The sequence below is a fragment of the Clupea harengus genome, chromosome 13, assembly GCF_900700415.2.
Source record: "Clupea harengus chromosome 13, Ch_v2.0.2, whole genome shotgun sequence".
In the NCBI taxonomy this organism is placed as follows: Eukaryota; Metazoa; Chordata; class Actinopteri; order Clupeiformes; family Clupeidae; genus Clupea; species Clupea harengus.
The window spans coordinates 6,605,718-6,628,595 of NC_045164.1; the positions used below are offsets into that span (position 1 = coordinate 6,605,718).

General features: G+C 45.9%; 1 protein-coding gene across 2 annotated transcripts in view; it reads right to left on the reverse strand.

Moving 5' to 3' along the window:
- The window catches only part of si:ch211-250c4.3 (uncharacterized protein LOC100535981 homolog), a 35,616-nt gene that overhangs the window by 6,143 nt on the left and 6,595 nt on the right, over positions 1-22,878 (reverse strand). The window contains exons 2-4 of one of the 2 annotated variants that reach the window (XM_031579035.2): positions 15,969-16,774; positions 7,632-7,793; positions 1,091-1,244 (exon numbers count right to left, since the gene is read on the reverse strand). In XM_031579035.2, the coding sequence (XP_031434895.1) occupies positions 1,091-1,244; positions 7,632-7,793; positions 15,969-16,774 (1,122 nt within the window). Of the gene's footprint in view, positions 1-1,090; positions 1,245-7,631; positions 7,797-15,968; positions 16,775-22,878 lie in introns of both variants that reach the window. The other variant, XM_012816957.3, reaches the window with a different exon arrangement.

A 22,878-nucleotide genomic window follows, 5' to 3' on the forward strand; every position in this document is an offset into this window, starting at 1 on the left:
GAAGACACAAAGTGAATCACAGTCTCTAAGGGACTCTGCCTATTACTGTTACATGCACACACACACACACACACACATACACACACACACACACACAGAGGGAGAGAGGAGAGAGAGAGAAGCTCTGGTTTCTTGCCCTATAGGAGCACTAGGGAATTCCACAACCCATGTACTGTTGTGTGTTCCCGTTTCATGGGCGGAATGCCGGGAATTCCTTGGCTGCGATAATTCCACTTTCCCTCTGAGGAACACTTCTCTGCAATCCGATCACCTGGGGGGAAACACGATCCCAACCCAAAACACACCAGGGAAAATACCCTGGAAAATGCTGTGAATGGTTCGACCCATAAGTGTAATTGTGTGTTTGCGTTAGTGATGACAGAGGCACGTGTTGCGGGAGTGTTCACCTCTCTGAACACGAGAGTGAGGTGAGTGAGTGTGTTTGTGTGGGTCGTCCTGGTGTTCACCTCTCTGAACACGAGTGTGAGGTGAGTGAGTGTGTTTGTGTGGGTCGTCCTGGTGTTCACCTCTCTGAACACGAGTGTGAGGTGAGTGAGTGTGTTTGTGTGGGTCGTCCTGGTGGAACCCGAGCCACTGCCTGCTTAATCAACTCTAGATATTTAGGAGGGAACGCTAGACAAACGTTTACTTTGCGTTGCGGAGCTGGACGTGGTGCAGCCTGGCGAAATGAGGCCTACATGACACGCCGGCGAGCGCTCGGCTGATCCGGCTGTAAGTGGAAAAGTGTGTGAGAACAGCTTTGCTCAACACAAAGGGAAAACAAAGAGCAGCAGTGAGCTCATCACACACTCTGGGCTCCGTGGTCTGAGGCACGTACACAGGCCTGGGGAGGGGGTCTCTTCTCCACACCCTTTTACCATCCCCCCTGTCTGCTGGAGTGGGGCCGCAGTAAACAGGGAAATAACAGCAGAGGACTGAGAGATAAAGATGCAGGTAGCTGGACAGATAGACAGACAGATAAAGTGGGTAGATGGATGGATAGACAGGTGAGTGGGTGTGTGTGTGTGTGTGTGTGTTTGTGTGTGTGTGTGTGTTTGTGTGTGTGTTTGTGTGTGTGTGTGAGACTGACCTCTTCTGGCTCCTCTCAGGGGATTGTGCGTGACCTCGGGGATGGTGGTCAGGTCGGAAAGTGTCCCGCTTGGAAAATCACTCCGGGAATGTCGCTTCAGCTCCTGGAAAGCCAGGCTCGCTGCGCCACAGTTACAATGGTGCATGAAAAAATCCTGAACAAGGGAGAGAGGGAGAAATGCAGAGATGCAGAGAGAGATGAGTCACAGATTAATACTTTTAATTAACATCTTACTTTCTTTATTATTCGTGTTGGAAAGCACCACTGAGTGCCTTGGGTGAATTCTCAGGGCAGGGCCTGCTGACACATTCACATGTTTCATTAAGAATCTTTAGTAAACATGTTATTACAAAGGATAGAGGGGGAAATGTTTTGGGAGTTGAGTATGAGAGGTTCTTTGGAAATGCCGGTTCTTGTTTTCTACAACTTTCCTGTTATTACATCCTCTGCCCCTCTGCAAACACAGTTCTGGGACTAACTGACTGACTTCCGTCACTAACCCTTCAACCCTGTGCAATCAAAGGGGGATCTCAAATGAATACTTTCTCCACCACGAAACTACACCTTTGGCTTTGCAAACCTTTTAGGGAACTCGACCGTGATAACTTATTACTAAACATTTACATTCGTTTGTACCCTGCCGACTCCAGCTGCTCTAGCCAGAGACGCATGATGGTCCGGAGTAACAGATCTAATCAGCGCAGATTACCTGAGTCATGTTGACTTGTGTGGATGTAAGAGGCAGGTTTATCTACCAGGAGCTCTGGGCTTTCCCCTGTGCTCTATGCTCATGGCCTGTTTGCTTTGATTCTTCCCTCATGCTGCATATTCTGTAGTGATTGATGTATTAGTACTTCCACTCAGAACCATAAGTGTGTGCGTGTGTGTGTGTGTGTGTGTGTGTTGTGTGTGTGTGTGTGTGGTGTGTGTGTGTTTCCTTTCCTTCATTGTTTTGTGAATCTGATACTGTTTCTTCTTGCACACGCTAAGATTTTATTTCCATCATGTGAGATTGGCCCGCATGCCCTCTCACACAACGCAACCACCTGCTCCGGCTCTGCTGAAACCCAACCCATCACATCTAGCATGAGCTCATTTCCCCTTCCCGTGACTGTTGTTTACTTTGGCTGTTCACCTTTCCCCCACTCTCCACCACGCACCTGTGAAGGTTTTCATGGGCCAAAACCTCAATTTTCTGCCTGAGTCCAGCGTTCAGCCATCCGTTAGGACCCCCTCTCTCTTTAAACCAGTTATATAATGGCCGTGTGTGTGTGTGTGTGTGTGTGTGTGTGTGTGTGTGTGTGTGTGTGTGTGTGTGTGTGTGTGTGTGTGTGTGGAGAGGCCATGACGCTGGTCTGATGGATAGGTCTGCGTGATGCCTGTAATGGGCTGCTTTCCCTTATTTGGGAAACTGATCGGAATCTCGGAATGTTCTCCACTGAGGATGACACACTATAATTACTCCAAGCACAACACTCAGACACACATGCAAATAAACGCACAGACACAGATACACACATGCAAACACACACACATGGAGGTAGTGAGACTGTATTTATCCTCTGTGTCAGTGTGGTCCTTCTGGTCTAAACACACACACAAAGACCTGCACATCTGTGTGTGTTTTCTAACAGAGGATGGGGTCCTGTTCCACCATCAAACAGACCCGAGGCCACCCACTGACCCTTCTGCTGTTAGCACCCAGAGCACATTACACATGCAGTTCAAAAGGACCTCACAGATACCACAAGCTCCATTACAAAATAAAATACTTGTTATTGGTCCTACAGTACCACTTTAGCAAATATATATGAGACGGCGGTAGATATATATCTTACAGTGGATTTAAGTCAAACTACACGTTAGCCTGAGCTCATAATCTGCAACAGGCCCAATAGCTGTTTGCTACGCTGTTTATATGTTCTGTGCCTTCATCCATATGCCTTGGACTGGATTAGTGGGGTAGATGATTAGTCACGCGAGATTAGCAAACAGTGCATGGGATTGAGGTCCTCAGAAGTCCAGCCGAGGTGGCCGCAGTGGTGGCTGCAGGATTGTGTGTGCTTCTGAAAGGTTTCAAGACCACGCAAACAAGATCTCTCCGCTTACTGAACACAGCCACAGGGGGTGTCAAGTTCTGGACTCTCTTTGTTTTCCTATGTTGGTCTTTTATTTTGGTAGTGGTCATGTGTGTTTACTTCCTGTCTGCCATGTGCTTTCGTTGTCCCTTGTGCCTCTGTTAACGCCCCTCTTGTTATTTCCTGGTGTGTCCTGTGTCTTGGTTTCTTGTTTAGTCCTGTGTATTAAAACCCTTGGATCTGTTCAGTTCATTATTTGTCAATGATTGTGGGTTCACGTTGTTATGCTAGCCTTTGTATCCTGCACTTCAGGAGTCCCTCATTGTAAGTAAAGAATCCTTGTTTTGATTCAAATCTCGTCTAAATATTGTGCATTTGGGTCCAGCCATTAAGCAAAGTGTGACAGGAGGAGACAGGTCATGTCAAAGTCACAAAGGTGGCAAGCACCTCCTAACTACTGACAAAACATTTTTATCTTTCTAGAACTTCCATCAGATCTCAAATGCCAGTTTGTCGGAAATCCCTATTTTGAATCTCCTTAAATCTCAAACGAAAATGAAACTGTGTGTGTCTTTTCCAGGACAGTAATGTTTGAGTGGGAAGACCGAACCGCAGGGTGATTAGGCAGACCAGTGTCCAACCCTCAGTCCATGGTTCTGGCATCTGCTCACTCACTTAAAACTCTGTGTGATGCACGAGTTTATGAAGATTTGATGAGCTACATGCTGAGGTCATGACTGTTTTGTTACGATGACACCCCCAAAGAATAATGTTACAAGGACACAAATGAAAACAATAAATGTTGTGCTGCTGAAAGGATTTCTGTGCCAGGATTTCATCAGGTTTGGAGAATTCTATGAAGGATTCTATGAAGGCTGGGCCCATGGGCCTCATACATGGGCTGCTTTAAAAGAGCTTAGTAAACATCTTCAAATCTCATGAAAACCAAAGAAACGAGAGCTACATTCGACTGAACATGTTTGGACATTCTTCTCCCTCTCTTCTCCCTCTTTCTCTTTCTCCCTCTCCTTCTCCCACCCTCTCTTTCTGCCTTCCTCTTTTTCACTCCTGTCTTTGAAGACTTAAGCCTTTGAAGTGTGGAGTCCTGCTGTGTTCAGCGAGTGTGGCACAGAAAGCCTTTAGCCTTTCCGTCCATTGGGCCTCAGCTGACAGGGCCGCTTTAGGGCCAGTGTGTCTGAAAAGACCACAGGCCACTGACACTCCTGTGTCCCAAAAATCCCCTGTGACACACACACACACACACACGCGCACGCACACACACACACACACACACACGCACACACACACACACACACACACACACACACACACACACACACACACACACATACACACACACATACACATACACACACACACACACACACACACACTCTCTCTCTCACACTTACACACACACACTCTTATTCTGTGGTGCAAAGAATGTGAGCCCTCAGTGTGTGTGTGTGTGTGTGTGAGAGAGAGAGAGAAAAAGAAAGAGAGAGAGAGAGAGAGAGAGAGATAGAGAAAGAGAGAGAGCACTGCCTGAGGTTTTATAAGTCACACATTCTTTGCTCCACAGAATCCGGACCCTTTACTGGGCACTTACTGTAATAGCCTTTACTTTCAACCTGTTCATGCAAATTGCACTTGTACATAACGCCAAACTCATGCTGGTCTTTATTGTCTGGGCTTGGCACAGTAGGAACGAAAGACTCGTGCTAATAGATGGTTACTACAGTCCAAGTGTCAATATTCTCTGTCTGTAGAGCAAATCTTGATTGTTTGGGCTTGGCTCAGTAAGCACGAAAGCCTCATGTCAATGTTAACTGTCTGCCAAGTAAATCTTCCGCAGACCAGCGAACCAGTCCCCCCCCCCCCCCCCCAAGTCTACTTACAAGTCTTACTAGATAAATCACAGAGGTCTTTTTTCCTAATAGTTGATAATAGGTGCAGGTGTTTTCTGCCTCTTTCCCACTCTCTGAATCTAGGCTCCTCTCTGCACTCTGCTCCTGCCCAGGATCTCTCTTGACATTTATAGGGGTCAAATGTCTTCCCAAAGGACCTTAGGGCCTGTACCAGAAACTGTACTGTTATCACATTTACTAAACATGTCAAAGCTGCAGTCCGCGATTCTGGTGAAAGGTTGTTGATATTTGAGTTCAACAGCCAATGAAATTATACCCCACCCTTATGCGCTCCTGAACCAACGTGTGGATTGGCTGTTTATGAATTGTTTATGGCTTGGTCCGAACCACTATGTTTGTTTCCCATTTACACAGCCAGGGGTGTGTTTGAACACAAAATGTTTTCCTGAGCACACACACAGAATGGACAGCCAGAGGGAGGGAGGTGAGCAAGAGGACCGCTGAATTTGGCAAAAAGTTTATTGGATTAGAATGGTGGACGCTCACTTTAAAATCCCTTTCTGCTATGGCTGCTTTTACACCAGGAGAACCACAGAACTCTCAGTCAGCAATGCTGTGAGGTGGCCTGTCCGGTTAAGGCTAATGTGTGTCCTGGTCTGCACAAACAGGTGTCAGGAAGAATCCACTTCAGACAAACACAAACAAACACATTCCACCACGAGCATGCCGGGATGGGTGTGTTTGGGTGTGTGTGAGGATGTGGGTGGTTTCAGAGCTGTCTGTGACTGTGTGTAGGGGGGGTGGGGGGGTTTGTTTATGTAAGTTTGTTGCTGTCTATCTCTTTTTGTTTTGTTGTATGTTTGTGTGGTGAGGGTTTTCTAGCTAACATGTTTAGAAGATCGTCCTCTTTACTGACTGACCACATCTTAAACTTTAACCTCTGAACCCTGAACCCAATGCCTGTCTTTATGTTTACATGGAAACACATTGCCACTGCTAACATCATGTCACCCCACTGGGATGACTGACCTTTCCCAGAATGCCACAGCTCTGATCTTCTGTGTCCCACTGACCCACTGTGTGTCGTGTTCCTGTGAGTGCAGTGCTGCCAAACCACAGTCTCAGCATGCAGGGATTTCCACTGAGCAAAGGACTGAAGCCCGTTAAACCCAAAGCTCAGCCCAGCACACTCAAGTGTATCCACATATGAGAGCTTTAAGGGATGCCTGGCACAGTCCTCTACAATAGGCCTTTTCATTCTGGAAGTACTATAGCTGCGCTTGGAACAGATTGGTTTTGGCCGAGTCCTTATTCAAAACAGTTCATCAATTCAGCAATCTTCTCTTATGTGGCAGGGTGCTGAGACAGGGGAGATTGAAATACCTAAAAGTGTAATGGCTAGGACTTGCACAGTGTCATTAACCATTACCATAATCGTCAATTTCAATGTCAGTATCACAATCGTCAATGTCATTATCACAATCGTCAAATAATTACTCTACCAGTTCCAGACAGCTTCCCAAGTAAGAGGTACTCCGTGCTAAAATCAATCAGCTAGAAAATAGATTTTTGTCATGTTCATCTTCATTATTCCTATCAACACAAACACTAACCTTTAAAGACCTCTAGACAGTAAATCCATTTCCATTCATGACTTATGCCCCAGACTTACATTATGTATGGCAAGATAGGAATGCAGACTAAGATTTATGACAGCATAATGTATTTGGCTCTCCCAATAACCTTCAGTGAGACGAGGCAAAGTAAGATTCAAAGCTCCCCTTAAGGTGAAAGCTGAGTGGAAATGGATCGCTGGATTAATGCAGTGATGAACGTTCTCTGACAGACTAGCGTGTGATTAATGGGTGCTCAATGTGAATGTCAAGTGGTGTGTGTGTGTGGTATGCGCTCAGGGAGGGCTGGCGAGGGGGTGTGAGGTGACGCAGAGTAAGATTCATGTCCTGAACACTGGAGGTGAGCGTGGAGGCGAGAGAGAGTGTGACCTTATTGGAGGTGAGTGTGGATGCGAAAGAGAGTTTGACCTTACCATGGGTTAAACAGAAATAACAGGGGAAGTGTATGCTGGGGGTGATTTGTGACGGTGGGAGGTGGATATCACAAAGTTAATGTCTGTAGGAGGAGCATGGTATACTATATGGGTATATCCTTGAGTGACAATAATAATGATTCTGTGACCGACCCTTACCGCACAATTATTTTACATGTCCTTTGGTACCATATACTATAGCCAAAATAATGTCACCCTATTTTAGACCTTTTGAATTGTACACCTTAGATTTGAGGCAGAGAAAAGTCACTTGCTGCATCGCTAAGAGGTAAAAACAGACTTTCTAACTTTTCTGATTATCAAGATGATCACCTTAGTCCTGCTCTCTCACATATTCATGCCCATCTCTCTGTAGGCTGCAGATCTGTGTCCGAAATAACTAATCCTATCAGCATGTGTGTGTGTGTGTGTGTGTGTGTGTGTGTGTGTGTGTGTGTGTGTGTGTGTGTGTGTGTGTGTGTGTGTGTGTGTGTGTGTGTGTCAGAGACCCCTGAGAACTAAACCCATGGTCTTCTCCATCTTCTTACCTCTTTTGTTTTGATGACGCGTCCGTCCTTCTGCAGGCCACAGATCTGTTTCTGGAGCTTGAGATTGTGCTCCTGCAGCTGGCCGATCTTCTCTATCAGCTGGCAGATGTGCTCCAGGTAGCCCAGCCCAGAGCCCAGAGGGTTAGCCTGCGCCTGCTTCACCTGCTGGGGGGCACAGAGACGAGGCTTTCATCAGTGTCACTGTCAGAATACACCCAACCTTAACCTCCATTGTATCAGAAATGTATTCTATTCTGGCACTCGATTCATTAGGAATAGCAGGATGCACAGACTGCTGGGATATTAGAAAAAGGACTTAGTTGTGTGTGCATGAGAACACACAGACCCTGAGGACACAGGCTCAAACTCAACCAGTATACCCAGTTTAGGCATGTCGCAAAAAGCTAAGTGCAAGTGGTTAATTATTAAGTAATACTAATGGTGTAGTCCGCGATTCGAACCCAATACACTTTTTGTCAAATTCAGCTAATTGCCCTTCATTTTCTTCTAGCCATCCATTCAGTGTGTCCAGTGTTTACAGTGTGTACCCAGTCCTGGTTCTGTGAATGGGAAACAAACATTGTGGCCTGGACCAAGCCATAAACAATCCCAAAAGTTAATAATCAAAAGGTTGCTGCAGGGGCATGGAAGGGAGGGGTGTAATTTGATTGACTGTTGAGCTCAAATGTCAACAACCTTTCACCAGGATTGGAGACTGTATCTTTAAAACACTGTGGGCAGTCTCCACAATGGCCAGAATCTCACAACCCACCACTGACTGAAAATCAGATCATCAGAGACATAACCATCAGTGCTTGAAAGTCCGATTTTACTGTGGGAAAAGCATTTAGTAGCAGGAGCGCCAGAGTGCCATAACTCTGGCTGGAGTGGGAAATGACAACCCCAAACCCCCCACCCCCCACGCCTTTCCCCTGCCTGAACAATAAGGAAGATTACACAAGCTGCGGGGCGCTGCTGTAGTGGGCACTTGAGGCTCTCGCTCCTCATTCAAACATGAATGGGGACAATTGTGTCCCTTTGTCGGCGAGCGAATGGCCAGTAGGAAAACAAGAAGAAGGGGAAAAAAGAGAAACCAGTCCAGCCAGGCAGCGCTTTACCAGTGAAGTCACCCCCTCACAGTGAAGCGCTGTGTAGAAGCGCATAGCTAGTGGAGAAATAAGGCCAAGTCTCCAGAGGCTTTGCATGGAGCTTCTGTGGATAAAAGCACCTCACCTTTGGGTGAAAAACACTGCTTTGAAGAAAAGCTCTGACAAATGAAGAAATGTTCTGTTTTCTCTGCAGGGGCGCTCATGGGGTCACAGTTTAAGGCAGAGTTACATAAGACCCCTCTCATTGTCATGAGGTGGTCCTTTCCCAGACCTGAGAGAAAGCGCTTCTGTAACAGATCTCTGGGTCAAGTAGAGATGATGTCACTGAAGGTGTGTTGGGTGTAACAAACAGTCAGTGTTTAAATACAAGAAGGACATTTTTACTGCGAGGCTGAGGAATTTTTACGTGGTGGAGGGACGTTTACAGCTCGAAAAACACACACACACACACACCCACACACACGCACACCCACACACACAAGCTGTACAGGTGTTCCCAGCATTCCAACCAAACCCCACCTGTTTTCCTGTGTTGTAAAGAGTACTGTCCCTCCATCTTCTAACCATCCACTGGCCTCTTGTGCTAACGGGAGCCTTGCAGAGTTGTGTATTATTCTCACACATATTTTACACAGACACATAATCCGTCTGGGAATTCTTATGTAACAGTGGAGCAGCATCTACTCCAGGCCCCAACGCGTTTAACCGTGAAGGGCTCTGTGCGTTTGAACAGCTACACAACTCCTAGCTCAATTAAATGGATTTTACATAACTCACCAAACTCCCATAGGACTTCCTGAAGCTAAACTGAGGATTGACTGTCTCATCTTATATTCAAATAGCAATTTGGCTGTTTGCAGATGTTCTTAATGGATTATGGCAGTTGAATTGAGTGATCCTTTTGTTTACAAAGAGTAAAGGATTGTGGGGTGAACAAGAGTAAATATAATTGACAGCTATGTGTGTCTGGTTGTAATTCAGCATGGAGCTTAGAGAACTGGATGACGTGGTTTGTTTGCTTGTTTTTACCCATAACCCATCTTTTTCATCCATCTTTTTTTTCAGCCTCCTAACCGCCATCGTAAAAAAATCCCAGATGTGCGCAGAGAACGGAAGAAAAAAATGCAGAAAGGATATTTTGGCCAAATATTTATACAGTCCACGACATTCCACACGGAGTGGCAACAAAGAGGGGAAGTGAGCTCAGGTCTCGGGGCTTTTGACTGCGTCCAGCCCTCTCAGCCCCCTCTTGCCCCCAGGCCCCTCGCATTTCCGTACCCCTCACGTCCGAACGTAGCCTGAGATCGGTTGCTTTTTGAATGGAAACACGGGAACCGACGCAGCAGTAAAACAATGGAGGGCAAAGTCATAACAGCCAGTACCACCACAGCAGGTTTACATGCACTCACACCAGCCACTTCCTCTGGTGGAGAGCCAGCACTCACACACACACACACAAACACAGTATGACCTTGGATATGACCTTGAACACATTTCACATTCCTCTCTTTCCACCCTTGTCATGGCTTGGCAGGCTCTGATCGTCTTACACGCACACACACACACACACACACACACACACACACACACACACACACACACACACACACACACACACACACACAAACACACACTCATCTCTGCTGGCCATGTGTGGTGACCCAGTTTACTGTGTGGGGCGGAGCCTCTTCCTCAGGTGTACTCAGACAACTTGAGAGGAGTCATCATGTTTGGTGGTGTAGTCTATATAGTACTGCTGAGTGCTGTAGTCTATATAGCTGTGCTGAGTGGTTCTGTAGTCTATATAGCTGTGCTGAGTGGTGTAGTCTATATAGCTGTGCTGAGTGGTGTAGTCTATATAGCTGTGCTGAGTGGTGGTGTAGTCTATATAGTACTGCTGAGTGGTGCTGTAGTCTATATAGTACTGCTGAGTGCTGTAGTCTATATAGCTGTGCTGAGGGGTGTAGTCTATATAGCTGTGCTGAGGGGTGGTGTAGTCTATATAGCTGTGCTGAGTGGTGTAGTCTATATAGCTGTGCAGAGGGGTGATGTAGTCTATATAGCTGTGCAGAGTGCATATCTACCCTTTTGACCTTCAGGAACTGAAACTGGGGGGTATTCCAATTATGTGGTTTAGTGACAAACCTGAGTAAGTTCACTGAATAAGTGGTAAACCTCCACTTAGCCCTGTGGCTTTGTTTTGCTAGGATAATGGAGACAAAGGGCTCTTCTATTAGGAGGTTTGCCACTTACTCCGACTTAACTTATCCATGTTTGTTACCAAACAATGTCCTTGGAATACCCCCATAGTCTCGACCAGCAAACCCTGTCTGAAACCCATGCTTCAGGTTAGTAGGATATATTCCCCCAGTGGTCTGTTGGGGGGGAGGGGGTCTTATCAGGTGAGGTTGTTATTAGGGGGGCCTCTATCAGGTGAAGTGCTATTGACAGGTCTTTCCTGTTGCTTCTTCCTATAGCTGGTTATAAAGATAAGGTGGACACTCGAAAAGGGTGATGGATACACACATATACATACATACATATACATCACCATTCTGACATACATCCCAACACACACACAAACAAACAGAACCAAGAGAAGGTAAGGAGGAACAGGATAGTATTCCAGTAATAGTTGCCTTACAGCAACAAACCGTGGCTCGCATGAGAACATCCACACACGCACATCCACACACACCCAGGATGATCTTATCACCCACCCCTCTCCTTATCCCTTGTGAGCGGTGAGAGGGGAAGGTGGGGGTGGGGGGCATAAGGAGGGAAGGAAAGCCCCCTCCCTTCCTGCCTGTTTCCTCTACTCTCACACACTAATGAAAGAATGGGGGGAGGGGGGGTGTCTTCAAGAAAATCTTCACTTCAGTGCTGTACTACTACCATTACCAACACTACTACTACTATAATTATTATTGTTATTATTGTTCAAGTTTCTGTTGCTGCAAGTACCCCGATATGAGAGTAACCAGTAATAGAGCAATTCTGTTTACAATAAGCTTTTTGAGTATTTACTGAAGGTTCTAATCAGGCCTTCCAGTTTCATACTGATGGAGACAATCATCAACATCTCGGTTTGTATCATAGCAACACGCTTTATTATTGTCTTTATGACATCACAAAGACTTCACCACATGTGATGGGGCATTCCAAATCTGCTCTAAATTGAAGTGGAAAACTCTGAGCCGAGCTCCGCCCAGTTTCCACAGTTCTGTTTCAAGGCATCAGGACTATCTTTGCCATGACAGTATCAGCGAGTAACGAGAGCGCAGATGTGCACAGATGTGCAAATATCCCAGTGAAATCAAATGGGATGATGCATCCAGGGCTGCATCTTTTTGTTTTCTAGGGTCTATGTCCATTCTAGAACACTTACAGGATCTACTGTTCCTGTAACTGTATTTTTGTAGATTTGTCTTGACAAACACTTTTCTGTTCGAAGATATTTTCCCTATTGCACAACATCTTAATGCCAGTTCATTTTACTCTGTGTCAGGCCTGTTGCATTTTTAAAGAACTGATTTTGTCTTTAGAAACTTCAGAGAGAGCTCCCCAAGCACACACACACACACACACACACACACACACACACACAAGGTGTTTAGTTTTATGGCTCTGGCCATAGCTCGTGTGATTTGAAATTCTCCTGATGGATTATCCTCTGTAACACATCAACCTATAGCCTATAAATACACACAGACACACAGTTCTGTGGGTTTCCCTGTAAATTATCTCCCCTTAATTCCACAGTTTGGAGGGGGGTAAGCTCCCCAGTGACATCTGACCTGAGCATGACACGTTTAGGGGTTACACACTCGCTCCCAGAGCACATGATGCGGGGGAGCAGGAGGTGAGATGTCAGGGGAGTGTGTGTGTGTGTGTGTGTGTATGTGTGTGTGTGGAGGAGGGATGTGTGGGTGTTGATGGGGTATAAACCTGCCTTCGTCAAATGAGCGAAATAAATGTTCGGAATGCCCCTCTACTCAAACATTTCCCCTACACACACACACACACACACACACACACACACACACACACACACACACACACACACACACACACAGACATAAACTCAAACGTGTGTGTGTGTGTGTGTGTGTGTGTGTGTGTGTGTGTGTATGTGTGAGTGTAAGTGCAAGTGCCTGTGTGTGCCCGCATGTGTGTGTTTATATAAGGGTTTGCAATCATGGTGCATGCTACCCACATATGCATACGCTGTTGTATTGTTAAAAATAAAGTCTTCTGTCAAGTGATTCTGGTATCTGATTCCTTGTTGCTATATCAGTGAATTGCACCCAGCCCTCTCACAACTCCACTAGGAATTAAAACAACATTCATTAATCTCCATGGTTTGTCAGGTGGGCTATGACCTCTGAGGAGTTTAACAAGAAAAACACATACAAGCAGACCGCCACAGACACATACACACAGACTAACAAACACCCACACAAACACAAACACAAAAATGACACACAAACCACTATTCCTTTAACTCGTCATAAACATTCAAATTCCAAGAATACCACCCCTCAACACACACACGGGAACACACACAACACTGTCATAAACATTTATAGTATGTTATAATTGCTTCACCACAGGTGAAGAAACTCCACAGCGATGATTTTTATTTTATTTTCTCTCATATAAAACTTGAAAAAAGAAGCTTAACAGAGAGAGAGAAAGGGGGACCATGAGTTACCATGAAAGATGGAGAGAGCCTTTGAAGTCCCAATGTTTGAAGCAGATGTAGAGACAAAGAGTGAGAAAAGTAGACTGATTGAAAAAAGGGGGGAGAGACACACAGAGTAAGAGAGAGAGAGAGAGAGAGAGAGAGGGAGAGAGAGAGAGAGAGAGAGAGAGAGAGAGAGAGAGATAGCCTTTCCCAGCATCCCTTTCCTCTGGCCACTGTCCCCCATGTACTCAGCAAGGTGAATTAGCCTAGCTTATTAGCCCTGGTGATAAGTGATGATGAGGCTGAAGTTTACCGCCCAGCCCGTAAAGCAGGAGGGCCCCCCAACCCATACCCACCCCCTCAGCCGCCCCCATCCCCATCCAGGCCCTGGGCCCCAGAGGTGCCCTCCACTATCAAAGGACCTTTATCAGGCTAAGGATGAATGCCATTCAGGGTATTTGACACCTGTGTGATGAGATCAGGTAGGTAGGGCACTGGTCCCTTTGGACAAGAAAGAGAGAGAGAGAGAGAGAGAGAGAGAGAGAGAGCACTGTACCTTAGATAGGAGAGGCTACAGTGCTTATGATCTGTCCTGTCCTGCCCTGTCCTACTCACATCCACATGCCCACACACACACACACACACACACACACTTACATAAATACCTGAGCAGGTGTAAATACACACAGGTTCACACACACACAAACTCCCATAATAGTACACACAAAGACATGCACACACACCAATCCACACAGAAGAGTTCACACACACACACACACACACACACACACACACACACACACACACACACACATACACACTACCTGTGATGATGAATAGGTGCTGCAAGACATGCTGCCACATGAAAAAGATATTTTGCAGCACACACACAGACTCCAACAGATACAGTCAGATTGAAAACTATGCATGCACACAACACACACACACACACACACACACTCCTCTGCTGCAGTCAAACCACATACCAGACATCCATTTATCCTTCACACTGAGACACACTTATCATTCTCACAGACATATACCTCAAAAGAAACCATATTGCCATCTCCCTTTAAGTGCAAACCATTCCCTAACCATGATATATATACTACATACATACATATATATATATGTGTGTGTGTGTGTGTGTGTGTGTGTGTGTGTGTGTGTGTGTGTGTGTGTGTGTGTGTGTGTGTGTGTGTGTGCGTGTATATCAGGTGTTTGTGTAATAACATGGTTTGACATTTTTTTCCAATTAGAGCTAATTTTAGATGTTAGCCTCTGATGACTTTGGAACAGACCCAACCCAGTTGTGGTCCAGGACCCATGCTGGATCCACTGGATCCAGGCTGTTAATGGAGTGTAGTTTTAGCTGAGCAAACTGGAGCCTTAATATGTTCTTTCTGAGGGGTTATTACACAGTCAGAGGATGTGTGGACATAATTACATATGCTTCCATTTCTTCCTAAATGTTTACTCTTACCTTAGGTTGTAATGTTTCTTTTCAGCAATTTGCAAGAACAGACGGACTAATCCAGGCATTTGTAATAAGACAATGTAAAAGTCTTAAACAGTATTAACATTTGTCTCCAATGTTAAGGTCTGGTATTGAATATCCCTTATTCACCAGGTGGTGATGTGAAGATAGAGGGGTACTGCTTCAACAGCTCTACACTTGAGCCGGACTAAAAAAGCACACCTCGGACAGTACGGCATGACCTCACTATTTGTCCTGATCCTCTCTTTGATTACTATCTCAGCAGCGAGACGAGTCGGACCAGAGACTGTCAAATGCCAGTGTATCTGAGGCCGTATCCATTACCACTGAAGTGGCTATGTTCATTTCGCGAGGACAGCCAAGCAGCAGCAGCAGCAGCAGCAGCAGCAGGGAGAGAGATGTGGTGGCGTACTTATCAGGCTATTATGGTTTGGCAGCGGGGCCAGCTGTCAGGTGCTCAGGGGGGCCGTGAGGCGGCTGTTTTCATTAGGGCTTACGGTGAAAAAGAAGAAGAAGAAGAAGAGAGGGCTTTTTGTAACCCGCATGGAAACAGAGTAAGCCTCAAAGGAACACTTTTATCATGAAGGAGAAGAGCTGTGTGTGTGCGTGTGTGTGTGTGTGTGTGTGTGTGTGTGTGTGTGTGTGTGTGTGTGTGTGTGTGTGTGTGTGTGTGTGTGTGTGTGTGTGCGTGCGTGCCTGTACGAGCCTGTTTCCTAATCTTTATGAATGAGTTAAATTACTCTTTTACCAACATGTTGCTAAGAACAGTGAGTGCAAGACTGGGTGAACATTCCATTATGCTTACTGCACTTTCTGTGAGGGTTTCCAGTCAATAAAGAAACCTACTTTCTCACTTTAAAATTGCTTGCATTTCTCGCAACAGAAAAAAACCCAGATACAAATGACATAAGCAACTGAGAAATGCATACATAAGAGACACATTTAAGGAGAAATGCGTGGTCCATGAAATTATGTTTCAGTCCTTTTAGAGTGTAGTGCAAAATGCATTTCTCTTCAAAGAAACAAGCAATTGGACGCCTTACCTCACTCAGCCTGCAGCACTCCTCCATGTACTCGTCCAAACTATCACTGGTTGTGCTCTTCCTGAGGGATGCCCCCTGAAACACTGCCCCCGTCACCATGTCGTCGCAGGCTTGATCTGAGCTCTCAGTCCTTGGCCTTGTGTCCTCCTCCACTGCCCCAGTGCTTCCTGGTACAGTGACCCTCTCTTCCACCAGCTGCCCTGACTCACTCTCAAAGTCCTCGGAGGGGTTCCGCAAGGACCCGTCATCGGGCCTCTCCAGGTCTGAATCTGACCTCTCCTCCTCTAACTGACATTCAGTGTCCTCTCCCTCCGCAATGCCATCCACCTCAGTGAGGTCTGTCTCCAGCACGTCAGCTATCACTGTCTCCTCCAGCTGCTCCATCTCACTCATCTCCATCTCTGCACACTCAGCCTCCAGCAGCAGAAGGGGGTCCTGGGAGGGGAGGGGAGAGTTCTCCCGGCTGTGCACCACAAAGCTCTGCTCAGATCCTGTCGGGGTGGAGGGTGAGTTTGCCCCACTGGGCAACTCCACACCAGAGTCCTCTGACTCAAATTTGTACAATCTGGGGAGCTGTGGGTCTGAGAAAATGGCGGACAGGTAGTCTTCTTTGGACTCCTGTCCAGCAGGGGCGCTCTTTACAGAGCTCACTTCAGCAGCTTTTGCTTGCTCAGGTACCTCCTGCTCCGAGACAGACAAGGAGAGGGTGGAAACAGAGTCCTCCAGGTTTAGCCGTTTGTCAAAGTTGTTGAGGACCTTCATTTTGGTGAGCACAACTTCACCTTCTAACATCACATCACCTTTTCCTGAGAAAAAAAAGACAGAAAAACACAGGCATTAAAAAAGGCTGTTTTACTCTTTGTTACTGTGGAATATCAGACTGTTTTACACTTTGTCACTGAAATACCAGACTGTTTTGCTAGTTATGGAGTGTTGTATATCAGAGGGAATGAGTGTCATGCCAGAAAACATTTCTTATACCTTAGTGAATAATTATGAAAAACATGTATTCCCTCTCAAGTAACATATCCAGACCACAGACATTAAAATACCTTTGCTGTATAACTGCGCTGGTTGCTGTTACACTATATTCCCTCCTCTTGCAAGAATGTGGAGTGAAATATTTTTAATGACAGTAAATGCTCAGGCATTCCAAAAATGCTCTCTTGCGAAAGAGGGGTGGCAGGGTGAGTTTGATGCCTCCGCCCCTGGTCTTCCCTGAATGTTTTTTCCCGCTCTGCAATATTCCGTCCTTTTATCCAAAGCGGATGTGGAGATGTACCTGCTGTCAATGGCGGTGCAGAAACTTAGAGGGCTTATCTGATTCAAAACAGCATTCTTCAGTAGCGATGGCCCACAGAGCTAGCAGGGCACGCACCCCTTCACTGTGTCCCTCTGTGAACTGTCAGCCTTTGATCTCCTGGTGCAGTTAATGCTATTTTATGGTGCAGTCATATGTGACATCTCCCCTTTCCCACTACTGGCAAGCTCATGCGTTTCGCCTGTCAATCTTCACTGGTCTATTTTATCTGTCGTGTATATTAAACTAAATTCTGTATTAATTTAAAGAATGAAAATGACCTGAAAAAACCCCCACTAATAATAACAAGATTTTGTCCTCTCACAAGTTATATTAATGTACTGTAAGTCCTCCTTAAATTCAACATTATGAAAGCCTATTCGCTTTGGCTCCAACAACAGGGGACTACCTGCTGTTTTAATCTGATATTGTGCTAATTCAAAAGTGAGATTAAAGAGGAGCTTTGAAGCCTAAGCAAAAGCTGTGTGCCTCCTGACTTCAATGGAGAGGAAATGTTTTTCAGACATGCTAAATAAAAATCTTGCCAAATATTCTGTTTTTGTTCCATTTCTGTTTAATCAGTCTTTTCATTAGTTTGTACTCTAAAAGGTTCAGTGATTTGTGTGGTCGGTTAAACTCTGAACACTCTTAGGGAAATCAGCTGATTAACAGGAAGTGCGTTTTGATTGGCGGAAACCGTGACAAAGCTGATGCACAGGAAGTGACTTACAGTTACAGATCCCTCTGTCTGATTGGACAGGAAATAGATCAACTTGAGAAAAATGGCTAAGATTTTAAATCATAAGACAATCCAAAACAGGACATGTCACACACAGTGAAAAGAAAATATTGCGTTGCTTACAATTCCTCACATAACGTCAGAGCCATGGCCATGGCTACAATGGTACGACTATCTCTGGCTATTTGTCTCCACTGAGGCAGTTTCCAGCTCTTTCACAGAAATCAAACTCATTGTTTTCTATCCTCTACACGAATAACAACTACTAGATTCAGGCGCACCCATATTTTTCTTCTGGGAAAAAAAAGAGAAAGAAACCTATTGTGATAACCATGTTTTCGATTGGATAGGGTCTCTGCGAAAACAATGATAGTATTTCAGTCTCGTGAGATCATGAAACTGGGACTTTGGTCCCCTGGTGTCTTCCTAACTGGAAACAATGGCTATATTTCCTCATCCCCTCATGAGCTGATTTGACCGTAGCCTGCAGTGTGTTACAGTGACCCGTGCAGTAGATATATGTGCCCTATTGTACAGACATTAGCAGTCACTTCCTAACAGAAACTATCTATTCACTTCACTATAGAGGCAGGAGTGGATGGGTGAACAGAATGTGTTATAAATAAATCACAGGTCAAAGAAAGAAGCCAACATCAAAGCCTACGTCAAAACGAAACTTCTACAGTTCCAGCTTATTCTAGCACGGCGACTCTTCCCAGATAATTTTGCTGTGAAACTCAAAACAATGACCAAGGCGATAGGCATGTGTCTTTCCTAATGAGATCAGAGCCTTGCGGGCCACATGTGGAAAGAATGTCTGTGTGCTGCGTCCATGTAGTGTCTCCTGGAACACACTGAAACGGCGAGGGAATGCATTTCCTGTTTGCAGGAAAACGTAATGCAGGAAAACGGAAAACAGAAAAACGCTTCCATTCCAAAATGACTCGCTGTAGAACCCCTTGCTTACAATCACAGTCCCACCATTACCCATTGTAATAACTAAAAAAAAGTCGTTTATGACCGTGAGAGTGATTTGAACCCTGACAAATTGAATCTCAAAGCTTCCTATTCGCTTCCTCTGGTCACGGTTAGATGACTGATCAGCCCTCTACTCAGTCGTTCCCACCTATAGAACACAACGGGCCTCGTGTGTTTTTCTTGGACGGATAACCTTCCACCAGATACCACACAGCACTGCTATACGTTCCTGGAGCTCAGGGAGTCTGAGGCTATACGTTCCCATAATGCTTTAGTGAAGCACAACAACATCCACACCGATTCTGTCTGACTCGATAAGGCCAACCAGATGACACCTGGGACTGGGTTGGACCTGGCTGTTTCTGGTTCTGCTCTGGAGTCTACAGAGACCTGGAGAGCCCTCTGCTCTGTGAAGGACCCCCTCTGAGAGACTCTTAGTGAGGACTGGCTCTGCCCGCGTGTCTCCCTGCGGTAGCACAGAACTGATAATCCTGTAATTGGTCTTATCAGGCCTGGGCCCTGCTAAGGCTGCCGCTGATATGAGCACGAGTCTAATGGACACTGTTAAACATCACACCAGGCTAGGAGATAAGCGAACTGAGAGGATGGAAGCTCTGCAAATAAACACCCAGTACAGAGACTCAGTTACTCTTCATGAGTTCCTTACATGCAGCTTAGCACATTACACTGGGAAAGGGATTCTATGGCACCGCCACCATGGTGCAATTCAGTAGAGGGTTTGATGTGAAATCACTCAATACCAGGGAGTCGTATTTTTCTTCCTGACCCAGTTCCGAGGGCACTGCTGAACGCCCCTCATTTTCATTTCATAAACTTCCAGTGCCACTGGTCGCAGAGGGCACAGAGGTGCTGACAGAGGGGCATTTTTGGGGGCTAAATCGTTGCAGAGAATGCACCTCGCATCCAGGACCCCCTCTGCTTTTCAATTAACAGCCCAGAAATGAGGCTCCCTGCCTGGCCGGATCAAACGGCCCTCTCTCCAGCGACCATGGAACACTGGAATGTGAGCCCTGCTCAACAGTCAACATGCCCAGGAGCCTGATCCAGCAGAGGTGTAAATGTGTGTGTGTGTGTGTGTGTGTGTGTGTGTGTATGTGTGAGTGTGTGTGTATGTGTGTGTGTGTGTATGTGTGAGTGTGTGTGTGTGTGTGTGTGTGTTTGTGTGTGTGTGTGTGTGTGTGTGTCTGTGTGTGTGTATGTGTGTGTGTCTATGCATTTGTGTGTGTTTTTGTTTTTGTGTGTGTGTGTGCGTGGGGGGGTGGAGGGTGGTTGTGTGTGTGTGTGTGTGTGTGTGTCTGTGTGTGTTTGTGTGCCCATGTGCAAGTGCACGTGTGTGTGTGTTAACCACCCAAACAAAGCCAAAAGCAGGTCATGCTGCCATCGCTCAGAAATTAATTTCTTCTGCTTACTGGTGCAGCACCTCCTCCACACACACAAGCCTGTGGCATTGCAAATTGAATTGAACTGAATTGGATTGAACAAGCCTGTGGCACCACCACCACAGCAGCCACAGCAGCAGGAGATGGAGGCAGGGTTCGGCTATCTCGCCGCAGGCAGGCAGAGCCTGGCGGTGTCGGCCTCTCCACTCAACCATTACTTATATGCGGCTGATGATGCATCCAGAGAAAAAAGAAGATGGATGACTGCTGATATAACTTTCCAAGAGCTCTCTCTCACACTCACACACACACACACACTGGCCACACTGCTGGGGCCTCCCGCTTCATTGAGGTTCGTCAGCACTAGATCCTGCAGATCACCCACTTACTGCGATTCTGCTGCTGGTCATTGAATGATCTTGAGGCTAGTAAGTCTTTGCATGTGGTAGTAAAGAAGGGACTCTCTTTAACCTGAGCTCTCTTCATGAAAGCAGAGAAGGCTGGTGGAGAAACACTTTCAATGTGCACTAACAGACATAAAGAGTGAAAAACCTTGCATGCTTTTGGTAACCCTGAACTAAAGTTTGCAACAAATTAAAGATTTTAGCACTCCCACTGCCTGACTGACCCTCTCCAGGAGAGAATGTGTGTGTGTGTGTGTGTGTTTTTTAACTCCACATTATTCCACACTCAGTATGTACACATTCCTTGGATGCTGTCCCATTCTGGATGCTTGTGTGCTATGCTCCATCTGTGCGGCAGCTTCAATATCTTTTGATTCAAACCAGATTTCTTTCATTACAAACATTACACAGGAGGGACTGTTTTCCAAACGCCGAAGATCCATCTGCCAATCACTCTCAGATCTCCTCAAGGGGAAATAATGAAGACAACAGAGACAACCATCTTGCAAGAAAGGAACCTCAGGATTGGGTTCATTAACATATCTGCTCTGCAAGCAGGCCAGATGGTAGTTGACGCTGGCTCGGATATGGGCCTGATGTGGCCCTGATGTGGCCCTGGTGTATGTGAGTCAGCAACAATCCGAGAGGCATTAGCACAGCACAGCTCATCTCGGTGTGAAAACTGGCAAGGCTGCCAAACTGAATTAGTCTTCAGCTCGTAAGTCCAGGTTGACACTAATTATACACTGACGTCAAGCTCAGTGTGCAGCTCAGACAAACATTGTAATCTCAGCCATGGCGTTAAGCACAGTGATATCACCGCTTTTTCACAACCCCACAGATAACCACTAACTCAGCACACTGTTGCTGCTGTTCCAGCCACAAGACCAAACATTAGGTCATGTACTGACCTGACTCATCACATCTCTTCATCATCAACAACACACACACACCCACAGACACACACACCCACAGACACACACACACACACAATCACACTCTCTCACACACACACACACACACACACACACACACACACACACACACACACACACACACACACACACACACACAATTTTCCAGAACATTACCTTTACAAGCCTCACCCAGTTAACAGGTTGTAGTTGTCTCCTAAGGCTACGCATTGCACTTATGTTTCCAATAAGCTAAGCTTTCATAGGCCAAGTCTGTCAGGCCCTGCGTCCAAACAATAAAATATGTAGGAAGGGAAGCAAAAGCCCATAGAGGAATTACTCACACAGAGAGGAATTCCCCCGTCCTGCCGAGAAGACTGTCCTCAGGGGGCTCCACCCCAACACAGATCTCAGATCAGAACCACAACTGGGTTGGAAAGTGTAAATGTGTGTGTGTTCATTAGTTCTGTTAGATGTGTCATAATGCAAGTGTGTGCTGTTGGCTATAAGTGTTGACTGGTAAGATAGCAAGTTGGCTGGCTGGATAACTAGATTTTAAAATTGTTTGTGTGTGTGTGTGTATTTTATGACTATAAATGTGCTTTAACGAATATCTGTTTTTGTTTGTGAGAAGTGAGAATCAGATAAGCTGATGATGGCTGATGGCTTAGTCTACCTCTAGCTCATCGGCCCGCACTTGAGTGTGACAGAGAGGGCTTTAAGTGTGTGTTTGTGTGTGTGTGTGTGTGTGTGTGTGTGTGTGTGTGTGTGTGTGTTTGTGCTTGTGTGTGTGACAGAGAGGGATTTAAGTGGTCTGGCTAGAGAGGTGAGATGGGATGGATGTCCAGTGGAAAAGAAGACAGGCATAAATTCCCACACTGAACCCCCACCACACACCTCAGCTTCCACACAAGAGCACGGCATCACCCACCCCCCAACACAATACACACACACACACACACACACACACACACACACACACACACACACACACACACACACACACACACACACACACTCATACACATTAATCAATATTATTCCGTTTATTGGATAATAGTACTTTAACATTTACTTATCAATGTTACCTGTTGCATGTAGTCAATGTTAATTAGGGGAATCTTAATGTGGAGCAATTCTTCCAATAATAATGTTCAGAACCACCACCTTTTCTC